The sequence below is a fragment of the Sorex fumeus genome, unplaced genomic scaffold, assembly GCF_029834395.1.
Source record: "Sorex fumeus unplaced genomic scaffold, SorFum_2.1 ptg000051l, whole genome shotgun sequence".
Lineage (NCBI taxonomy): Eukaryota > Metazoa > Chordata > Mammalia > Eulipotyphla > Soricidae > Sorex > Sorex fumeus.
The window spans coordinates 11,490,323-11,502,354 of record NW_026606108.1 but is presented as its reverse complement, the minus strand read 5'-3'; the positions used below and the strand labels follow the sequence as shown (position 1 = coordinate 11,502,354).

The 12,032-nt window shown below is 46.5% G+C and overlaps 1 protein-coding gene across 2 annotated transcripts in view; it reads right to left on the bottom strand.

Moving 5' to 3' along the window:
- Positions 1-11,257, bottom strand: part of PDE6A (phosphodiesterase 6A) — a 66,749-nt gene extending 55,492 nt beyond the window's left edge. Inside the window, exons 1-3 of one of the 2 annotated variants that reach the window (XM_056124597.1) lie at positions 10,784-11,257; positions 2,183-2,335; positions 56-145 (exon numbers count right to left, since the gene is read on the bottom strand). In XM_056124597.1, the coding sequence (XP_055980572.1) occupies positions 56-145; positions 2,183-2,335; positions 10,784-11,257 (717 nt within the window). The remainder of the gene's footprint in view (positions 1-55; positions 146-2,182; positions 2,336-10,783) is intronic. The other variant, XM_056124598.1, reaches the window with a different exon arrangement.
- Positions 11,258-12,032: the final 775 nt, after the last annotated feature.

Below are 12,032 nucleotides of genomic sequence, written 5' to 3'. Positions count from 1 at the left end.
TCCCATCCTTGATTCAATGAAAGGGCATGTTCAGTCTGTGAGTCTAGACCCTTACCTGGCCACGTCGAGTCTCACAGTTGTGTAAGTAACTCAGGTGATACACCTTCATGATCAGATTTGCAAAATTGAGGTATTTGAGAAGAATCTGAAAATCAGATCACCAGAGAGAAAATTGATGAGAAGGAGAAGCTCTTTCTCTAGTCACTTGTTCCATCACTAAATGTCTGAGTTGTTTGTTTGTCTGTTTGCCCTTTTTTTTCTAGAAATGGGGGTAGGCACACCTAGAGGTAAATGGGAGCCTTTCTCTGGACCACAGGATAAGTGTTTTAAAAGCTTCAGCAGAGCATGGTCTAGCCACCTGGCTGGCTGTTGCTGCAACCCAAATAGACTGACCCCTCCAGGGCCTTGAGCAACTGTCTGCATCATGACACATGACAAACCGGATTGTCTCAAAGTTGGGCTGCTCTTGGGCCTCGAGATTCATCTTTCTGTGGATCTCACTCATCAAACATCATGAAAATATCAGTAGAAAAGGAAAAATGACTTGAAACAGATTTTTGGAACACACCATTGAGGGACTATAGCGTTACAAACTTCTGTATTCACCAGTTGAGTTGTAAAAGTTGTGAGCGGAAAAGGTGACTAGTGGCCCAGGGATGATTGAGTAGAATAAGTGTCTGCCATGAGAGCTCCATCCTCCATGCAGCCCACACGCCACATACCTCCCTCACAACCCTGTGTTCTGGAAACACAGGAACAGCAACAGGATACAATGTCTCTTGCACACAGCCAGGTGCATGTATAAAAAGGCCCTCCCGTTGATCATCGATTTGCTCCAGCGGTCCCAGTAACGTCTCCATTGGAGACTTTGTTGTTACTGTGTCTGGCATTTCGAATACTCTCGGTAGCTTGCCGGGCTCTCCGAGAGGGGCGGAGGAATCGAACTTGGGTCGGCCATGTTGGCCGCGTGCAAGGCAAACGCCCTACCCGCTGTGCTATCGCTCCTGTGCGGCAAAAAAGAGTAGCCTCTGTGAGCATGTGTACAGCACCACAGCTCGAGTGTTTGAGCCCTGGAGAGCACTGTGGCTGAGCATGTGGCCACCCAACCCAGTGTGTGTGTGTGTGTGTGTGAGTGTGTGGTGACCCTGGTCATCTTAACAACAAGCAAATGGGGTGGGAACTACCTGCGAATCTATGTCAACATTTATGTTTTGCACCATCACATGAATAAATAAATGTGTTTTCAGAGAGATAGTAAAGTAGGTAAGATGCACACAAATGACCTGAGTTAGATCCCCAGCACCCCATATGGTTCCCTGAGTTGGCCCGCAGTGATCTCTAAGTGCTGAGCACAGCTGGATATGGCCCTAAAACAAAACAAAACAAAGTGCTTACTTATTCTCCAAAAAAATAGCTTCATTGGAAGCAGGTGGACTGCAGAATACTGATTCATAAAATGCTGCATTATCAGAGTGAACACTCGCATATACAAAATACCAATGTTGATAAGAGGGTACAAAGGTTCACTGAGTTTGCAAACCTTTATGTATCTTGTCTAGCTAATTATCATAAGTAGACCATGAAGTGGATACTTTAAAATCATTCAAATTTTAGGGCCAGAGAGAGAGAGAGAGAGAGAGAGAGCACTCAATAGGCTGGAGTGTGTGCTTTGTGTGCAGCAGGTCCAAATATGATCTCTGGCACTGCAACCGCTGAGCACAGAGCTGGGAGTAGCCTCTGAGCAGGGCCAGGTGTGGCCCCCAGACCAAAATCAATGAAATAAAATCATTCCCATTTCCTGGATCTAGAGAGAGTACAGCAGGTAGGGTGCTTGCCCAGAGTAATTTCTGAATGTAGAGTCAAAAGTTACCCAAGCATTGCCAGGTGTGACCAAAAAAACAAAAAAACAAGCAAAAAAAGCATCCCCATTATTTCCCAAAGGAGAAAATGGAAGTCAGATAAAGGAAGTGAACTGTCCAAGTTCAACATGTAGATGTTGTCAGAAAAATCATCCTTTGATTCCTAGCTTCTTAACCACCATTCTACCCGACCTCTCTATGACAGCATCAGACTAAACCCTGTGGTACAGATGGGGAAACTGAGGACAGGCCAAAAAAGCAAGACACAGGGGACTTCATGAACTGGGAGAAAAACATTTGCATGTCCATCCTCACATCCTTACCTCCTCATCACTCTTGGTGAAGTGCGGCCCATCCACCTTGTTCACCGCCATGAGGACAGCCACCACATCCTTGCCGTTCATTATGGGGGAAGCCAAGATGTTTTTGGTGTGATACTCTGTGAGGTTGTCCACGAAGTCACAGAAATGCTCATCCTGAAGGACAGTGAGACAGACATGGTGGAAAGAGAAGCAAAGAGAACACAACAGCCTAGAATATCAGACGTCCAGGGTAGGGGAAGGTAAGGGGGGTGCTATCCTTTGGTTGACAACAAACTGATTTTCTCAACCCACTCTCCTTCAGCAGGAGCAAGGCAATCAGAGATTTATTCCAGAGAATTCCCCAAAAGCCAGCAGAAGGAACTCTGAGATAGAGTCTGCTAAGGATCCAGAAGGAGAAAAGCCTGCAAAGGCCCATGAACCCGAAGACAGGGCACAGGTGTGTTGGCTTTGTCTGGGAAGAGTCAGAGAAAGCTTCATAGATATGATGATGAGATCCCCAAAGAAACGTGAGTGCAGAAAAGACCTTGATATAATAATCACAACTGTTAGTGGGTACTCCATACTTAAATTCTTCCAGAACCCTATGAGATGGAGACTAGGGGGCAGCCCACCTTACACAGGGAAACAGACTCTCAGGAAGGTTAATGTAACCCGTTACTGACCCCAGAACCTAAGAACCTGCATCCAGCGGCACCTTTCAGGGATCCTGGGAGGTTAGAATGGGCTAGACTGGGCTCAGGAAATTGAACAACAGAATGAGTTCCATCCAGGTGTTTAAGCCATCCAGTTCTAGCATAACACAGTCAAGCCATGGCTGTCTCAAGCCACAGATGTTTTATTTTATATTTATTGATTGCGTCTGTGATTTAAAATATTCTCTTTGGGGGGGGGGGGGTCACACCCAGTGATGCACAGGGATTATTCCTGGCCCTGCACTCAGGAATTACTCCTGGTAGTGCTTGGGTGGGGGTGGGGGGGCGGGAGCAATAGCACAGTGGTAGGGCATTTGCCTTGTGCGCAGCCAGCCCGGCCAAGGTGGGTTCGATTCCTCTGCCCCTCTCAGAGAGCCTGGCAAGCTACCAAGAGTATCTCGCCTGCATGGCAAAGCCTGGCAAACTACCCGTGACATATTCAATATGCCAACTTAGTAACAAGTCTCAAAATGGAGACGTTATTGGGCCCACTAGAACAAATTGATGAACAACAGGAGGACAGTGTCGACGGTGCTCAGGGGACCATATGGGATGCTGGGAATCGCATCTGGTTTGGCTGAGTGCAAAGCAAATGCCCTACCCTCTGTGCTATCGCTCCTGCCCTGATTTAAAATATTCTTAAGGTTGGTTTTCCGTGTATGGAATTCCAACACCACACCCATCACTAGAGTACCCACCTTCTTCCTCCAAGGACCCCATTGTTCCTTCCTTTCAAACACCCCCTACAAGCTCAGTTGTGGGATCAACTATCTCACTGGATCATGATTCTGCCTTTGTTGTTACCTTTCTGTGTATCTTTAGGTCCCACATACAAGAGATCATTCTGTGTCTATTCCTTTCCTTCTGACTTACTTCAATCAGCATGATATTCTCGACTTTCAGGGAGCAAATGGCATAATTTTGTTCTATCTTGGAGATGCATAGTATTCCATTGTGTATATATGTCACAACTTTTTGATCTCTTCATCAGTAATTGAGCATTTGGGTTGTTTCCATTTCTCGAATATTGTACTACGTGTAAGGCTATAGATCTTAAAGGAAGCAGTGTTATATGTCAGCCCTGTGCCAGGGACTCAGGGAGAATAAGATCCTGGTCTACCCACAGATAAATTAATAATAGTAACACAGAACATGCAATTTGGTTCAGACCTGTGGGACTCAGGTGTGCACCCTCCAGAAAACGTATAAATGCCAAAACTGCCTGCGAGGAGAGGATCGGGTGGCTTACGTGATCAGGAAAAGGAGAGAGACCCTGAATTGTTGTCTGACACTTAAATAATCTACCTTTCTGCCTCCTGACAGAATCATGGGGGTTCCCGAAAACCAGTATTACTTGGGACATAAACCAGACGAGACATAGTTCCTGCTGGGAATCAAACCTGAGAACAAATCTAGAACTGAATGTGCAGAATTTTCCAGTGATTCAAAAATGCAGAGTATAAAATCCACCTCTATGGCTTCCCTTGGAGTAGGATTAATTAAATAGGCCACTGTGATGTTGGCAGTGACCTCTCTCAGGCAGGTGAAGGGTAAAGGAATTAAGAAAAGCCAGTAGAGCTCTACTTAAATCAGCATTATCGGATTAAGCAAACTCTCAAAAGAGGCATTAGATATGAAGGATTTTCGGTGTCATACTCTAAGGACACTGGAGAATCCCTGAGAATAGAATTGGTCTTGGGGTGGGGCAGGGGGAGGAGGGTGTTGGTGGGCAGAGGGGGGACAGGATGACTTTCACTTTCTGAAATCAGTCTTTTTCACCATAATTACCTGTCACCCACCTGGCCTCGGAGGGTGACATTATTTAATGCAAGCAGAGCCTTCTTTTCCACTGAGTTCCTCACAAATCCTAGAGGACTTAATAGCTGACACAGCACTACCTCTACTTTGTATACTGTCAGCATAGAAACTGTTCTAACTGAGTCAGAGACCCTCCAACTGATATGCTAGCTCAAATTGTTTATTTTCAAGTCCAGACATCAGGACTGGAGAGAGTAGGGTGCTTGCCTTGCAGGCAGCTGACCTGAGTTGTCCCCGGACCCTATGCTTGCCAAGAGTGATTCCTTGATCTCAACCCACTCTCCTGAGTGCAAGCCAGGAGTAAGCCCTGAGCACTGCTGGGTGTGGCTCAAAGCCCAAAGAAACACATAGATAAAGTCCAGACATCGAGTGAGCAGCTTGGGGGAAGTCATGTGGCAATACCAAGCTCAGTTTATCTATCACCTGTGCTTCTGACCATCTGACTCTGAGCTATAGTTCCCAGGAACCCCTTTGTGGGGCCAATAATTTGTAAAAAATAGCTCAGAATCCAGAGTGGGTTCACTTCCTTATGTTTCTTCATTGAATGTAAAATAAAAACTATAAGGTGAGTAGTCAGATAAAGACATGCATGGGACAATATCTGGAAGGATCCCAAGTACAGATGCTACCGTCCCCATGAGTTGGTGTGCATTGCCTGCTTGGCAAGGGATGTACAAGATTCCTAAAAATACAGGGTTCAGCAAGATTCACTAACCTGGAATCTTACTGAACTCTGTATTTTTAGAAAGTTTAAGATGGTGATATCACGATGGACTATTAACCTTATTTTTCAGTCTCTTTTCTCTTGGGAGAAGGACAGATGGGGAATGAAATTTCAAGTGCCTGATCATAGCTTGGTATTTCTGATGACCACCAAGTATTATTTTGGAGCCCACAGAAGTGATCACATTATTAAAAGAAAAGAACACTTGCCACCCATAAAATTCTAAGTGTCTTAGGAGCTGGGATAGAAAGCACTTACATATCGTATGTTGAAACTTATAATATCTGTGGAGCATGGCGATGGGCACTGGAACAGATAAAACCCAACCTTGCAAAGTGGTCCTGAAACGAGGCCCCAAAGAAGGGAGTATCTTGGCAAAAGTTGGCAAGAACAGGGTGTCGGCACCAGGAGTTCGGCCTTGAGCCTCACTCAACCACCTAGTCACATTCACCAAAGACACAGAAACTGTCACGTATGCTTAGTATGTCATCCAAACCACACCATCTAGCCTTTGATTGGGATTGGACTGGGGCAAAGCAGAGTAGGAAAGGTGAAAGGCTAACAATGCTAAACTTTATGTGATTGGACCTTCTTGTAAACCAAGACCCCCTATAAAAGATGTGTGTATTTGGCAATAAAGTGAATAGCCATCAGCTGCTTGTGGGCGCTTTTTTCCCATCATCCTTCAGCCCATGTCTGCCCAGACCCAGTACGCAACATGTCCGGGCACCTTACAGAAAAACTGTCCCCCAATAAGTACCATGAGAATTGAAGAAGAAAGACCATCTCATGTCATTCATCCTGTAAATATTAAGGAGTATCCACACTGTTGCAAGCAAGACACTAGGTGCTGAGGACCAGTTGTGTATAAGGAAGGGCCTCATGGACTTCTGCAATAGAAAAAAGTTAAGAATGAGTATGCAGGGGCCAGAGGTATAGTTCGGTGGGTGGGGCACTTGCACATGACCTACTTGACTCAATCCGTGGCAATCCTTACAATCCTCTAACCACCACCAGGGTTGATCCTGGAGTTCAGAGTCAGGAGTAAGCCCTGAGCATGACTCTGTTGGCTGTGCCATCCCCCGTCCTCACCCCAAAATAAAATATGAACACACAGCAGTGAGGAAGATGGTTCAAAGGTCTCAAAGGGTACATGCTTTGCATGAGTGAGGCCCAGATTTGGCCGCAGGCAGCACCGCTGAGAACATCGCCTCAAGGTATTATATGAGGAGGAGGTCTCCAGACAAAAACCAACCTATAAAAATGAACACACACAATACACCCAAGAATGAATACACAAATACTGAAACAGAGTTGCCAGACTAGGGGACAGAGAGAGAATACTGCAGCCATGGTACTTGCCTTGCATGCGGCAGACCCAGTTTTGATCCCCAGCTCCCAATATAGTCCCCTAAGCCCCTATGTACAGAGCCAGGGGTAATCCCTGAGCACCACTGGGTGTTACTTATAAACAAACATAAACACAAAAACTCCAGCTGTCAAACTTAGCAAATAAATGCAGGACGTCTAGTTAAATTTGGATTTTTGGTAAATAAGTATTTTTTAGTGCAAAGCTTTCATAAAGATGGCATGGTTTGGGGATGACCCCAGACCTGAATTTGTACCATCTTCTTCCTTCTGTACCATCCAACATCCCCCCCATCGTTGTCAGTCCCCAGTAGAGTAATATTTCCAAGGATGAACAGGAAAAGCAACACATTGAGATACCATGTCCATAGCCTGCTGACCAGGACTGACCCTGGACCTGCGCAAGAACTCTCAGGAAAGAACAGGCATCACTTCCAGAGCGAACACTAGAACCAAACGGGAGATAAGCTATGGTCTCCAAACAAGAAAGTGGTTAGTCCAGGATCTTTTCAGACATCCTTTCTAAAACCTGTCTCTAACCCCAGAGTCCACGGAGTGTCAAATCTCTCTTCTCTATTTCTCCCACAAAGAAAACCTAAACGAAGGTTTAGGTTAGTTGCCCTCCCCAGAGGGCAAGACCAGATTTGCCAAATCTCACAGATTCCCAGTAATGGGCTTCCCTTAGAATGGATCCTTACAAAAGTAAATAGGTCCTTGCAACAAGAATGTTAGTAGATGGGGAACAACTCTTGTTAAATTCTACAGCTAGTCTGGGGAGATGGTGCAAAGGTCTGATCACATGCTTTGCATGTGGAGGTCTGATTGGATCCCTGGCATTCTATGTTCCCCCAATCAGGAGGACCCCATGAACACAGAGTCAGAAGATGGAACACCACTGGATGTGGCCTCTACACAAAATGAAAATTCCACAACACTGCAAGGTAGGTATTTTGACCCCATTTCAAAATCAGGAAATGATCCCAGTCAGTCTAAATGTCTTGACGATGATCTTAGCTTAGTCATGACCATAGTTTCAGAAAGTGACAGTCATGGTTCATACCCAGACCTACCCTCACAGTTTAACATCTTATTATTGTCCTATATGATTTGAAATAATCTGGTAAGTGGTACCAAACCAGTGCTCTCATTTTCAGGAGAATGTGTGGAATTAGCTGAATGGTAGAGAGCCGAGGCACAGGTCAAATGCCCTTTAATATATTTTGCTCTGTGCTACCTACAGGTTCCAAGAAAGCTTCCCAACTCTCTGGGCTTCACATGCCTTACACAGGTAATATCAGAATTGTATCATAAAATATCATCATGTGACAATCCATGCTGACTACAAGGAAAGCCTAGAGGGAGTTGAAATTGATGGGGGAACAGACTGCAGCCATTTGGACATGTCTCAGAAAGGCTCTTGACAGATCCCCCAATTCCTCCTTCCTCTGGATATCAGGGTATGGTGAAGATTCAACCTCACGGGTTTCAGAGAAAGCCTTGTACAACAAAAATTCATGCCTATGCCTCTGGCTCAGAGCCACTGAACCCAAGGGAAAAAGACAATGTCCTGCATCATTTATGTTAGTTGGGTGTGAAGTCCCAGTTCTGTAAATCCTGAAGACTTTAGGCAAGCACTTTCTCAAGCTCTCTTAACACCAGGCTCCTCACTCACAGAATAAGGGATTTGGAAACAGAGGCCGTCTTTGAAGTCCCTTCCCTTCTCTTCTTTTATCTTAATCTGAAATAAGGATGTGGGTAAGCAGAGCACAAACTTACAAGATGTCCAGAAATAATGGGATGCTGGACCCTGGATGGCCTGTACAGCTAGGAGACCCTCACAGGCCCTGACACAGGGAAAATATTCTGTCAGGTGCAGAGAGGTGGTAAGGAAATGATTGCATAACTATTTGACTGGAAGTCTTTGGTGCCAAGTGTTTACTAAGCAACTGCTTTGTGTCAGATATTTGCTGCATCCTGGGTCTGGGAGAACATAGAGAACAAAATAGGCATAGTCCCTAGCTTTCAGGTCTTCTTATAGTCTTTCAGGAAGGAGAGTGTAGGGAGCCTCTTCCAAGGAAACAACCTTTGAGCTGAGATCTGAAGGAGGAGTAGGAATTGGTCAGGAAAGACAGTGGGAGAAGTGATTAGGTGACTTTCCCAAGGCAATCAAAAACATCTTGTTATAGCTGCCTATGGAATCCCACAGAACCTGGACTCTTTGAAGCACGTGCCAAGTGCTTACCCAACATTTTCAGTAATAAGATAGATTGCTATCACACATTTCTTGATAGAAGAAAAATGAAGCATCACCTCTGAGATAGTCCTGCCAGAAATGCTTACCCTGAATCTAATCATAAAAATCCATCGGACAAGTCCAAGTGGAGGAAAATTTCTTTAGAATATTTGGCTTGGGCCCTTCAAAAATGTCAGCCTCATATGCCAGCTCCCTGAGAACCTGGATATGGCCTTGGAGGCAGCCAGAGCCTTGGGATAGTCTATCAGTTGGCCCTAACATTGACCAAGCATCACTAGAAGTAGCCTCTGGGATCCCCTGGGCACTGCTTAGACGTCACCAAGGCCTGCCTTCCCAACTGCCAACAACATGGAGAAACAAGACAAACTGGAGTACTCCGTGGGTTATAAATGGGATGACTGGACAAAATTGGATGTGGGCTGTTTATTAAATGTATTTACTATCTTTATTAGCAAACGTAGCATTGTATCAATGTGACATGGGGAGAAGAGAGGCTATACTCGGCTGTAGTCAGGGCTTACTCCTGACTGAGCTCAGGGATCACTCGTGGAGAAGCTTCTGGGATGCTGGGGATGGAACCCACTATGTTCTCTCTGGATCCATAATGTGACATTTTTTGAAAGTCATCATTGTACTGTGGAGATGTAAGGAAGAGACCTATCCACATATAAGAAATATGTATGAGGCCCCCATAACCATGCCACCGGACTCCACTCCAGGCTGTTTTCACTCGGGGCACCCCAGAGGGGGGCGGGTGAGAGCCCTCCCTGTCCCAAGAAACCCAGCCCCAGCAGCCGACATCCACTACCCAACCGCCACCATGCTCTAGGCCGCTTTCCACACACTCGGGCCGAGCCTCACATGAGTGAACACATTCCAGGAGCAGCCAGGCAACACATCATAAGATACTCCCTACCCATTTTCCATAATTACCATACCATATTTGATGGGGTTCAGACAGTGGGCAAAAAATCATAGAGGGAAATATATATCTATATCTATATCTATATCTATATCTATATCTATATCTATATCTATATCTATCTATATAACCTCTCAGAGAGCTCGGCAAGCTACCGAGAGTATCCCACCTGCACGACAGAGCCTGGCAACAAGTTACCCGTGGCATATTCGATATGCCAAAGACAATAACAATAATGGGTCTCATTCCCCTTACCCTGAAAGAGCCTCCAATATGGCAGTTTTGTCGAGAAAGACGAGAGGCTGCTAAAATCTCAAGGCTGGGACGAATGTAGACGTTACTGGCGCCAGCTCAAGTAAATCAATAAACGACGGGATGACAGTGATACAGTGACAGTGATATGTAGTGCTGGAACTGGGTTCAATCCCAGGCATCCCATATGGTCCCCTGAGCACCAGGAACAATTTCTGGAAGCAGCACCCTGAGCATCGCTGCACTTGACCTTTCACCAGAGAACTAAATGAAACATTCATGCATCGAATACCTAGGGTGTGATGCTTGTCTCTGAACTGGGTCAGAGAGATGCCAAGAGTACAAATGTGGTAAGGTGCTACCCATTTGTGAATCTGAAAATAAATAAATAGGTGTTTGTTGTCTTTGCACTCTTTAGATTTCTGCTAAGTTTGAAAGAATTTCCCAAAATTCGGTGTAAGTCAAAGCTGACACTGATGACAGAAATGCAGTCATCGCTGGCTGTGCCGGGGCCAGAAGGTTCCGCACCCGCATCTGCACCCGCCCCCCAGAACCTCCCGACTGTGGGTACCTCTTCCGTGTTGGTGACATTGGCCATCCTTTTAGAGTGTGCGACGTGGCCCACCACGCCCATGTCCAGGGGAAACACGATCTCACCATCGGGTGCCACCAGGCAGTCCTCCAGAAGCGCGTCCCTGTGGACATTGAAGAGCCGCGTGGCCAGCTCCGGGACGCCGTTGCGGGCGCGGTACATGAACAGGCTCATGCGGTCCGCCTGCAGCAGGAAGCACAGCTTCTTCATGACGTTGAAGATGCTCTTCTCGGTCTGTAAGTTCTCCTGAAAGTCCCTCAGGAGGTCGAACATGACCTCGCTCTCCTCCACGATGCTCAGGGCGTGGTAGTAACTGAAATCCACCGCGGCCTCCTTGGCACCCAGGAGGTCGGAGATGACCTTCGGGCGGTAGTGCAGATTGTAGTACTGTTTGGCAAAACCCATGTTCGAGTCCAGGAACTTCTCCACCTCCTCCGGGGTCACCTCGCCCATGGCTGAGATGGCCACTAGCTATGTGGTGGGCACCAGGTCCGAGGCCAGCCTCGGGGCTCAGCTGAGTCAGAGGGCTGAAGGCGGTGGGTCCTCGGAGACAGCAATCTGGGCTAGCCTCAGAGCAGACTCAGAGCGTGCTGTGGAGATTAAAACTTTAATATTTCCAAGAACTAGGATTAGGAGGATCAGAATGTTCCAGATGCTGCTGGGCCTTAGGATGTGAGAGCTCTCTTTATATCCTGCTCTTCTGAAACAGAGATTATGGGGCACAGCCCAAGAGGCTCCAATGAGCTGTTTCCAACCCAGAACTCCCCATAATGGCGTTTGTTTCCCCGGCCCTTCCATGGGCTCTCTTCTATCTCGTATGCTGTGTGTCTGACACCCATGGGCCCCTGCATCTCTGCGTCAGTCTTTCTATTTTCTGTTTGTTTGTTGGCCACACTGGCGATTCTCAGGGGAAAGGCCCAGTTTGGGCACTCAGGAATCACTCCTGGTGGTGCACAGGGGACCATAGGAGATGCCAGGGATAGAACCTTGGTGGGCTGCACTCAAGGCCAGCACTCGACTTGCTGTGCTATCACTCCGCTCCCGCCCCAACCCCACCATATGTCAGTCAAATTTTGATATTAGAAAATATAATTTTGATGCTGGAGCAATAGCACAGACAGCAGGTAGGGTGTTTGCCTTGCATGCGGCTGACCCGGGTTCGATTCCCAGCATCCCATATGGTCTCCCAAGCACTACGGAGTGCAGAGCCAGGATTAACCCCTGAGCA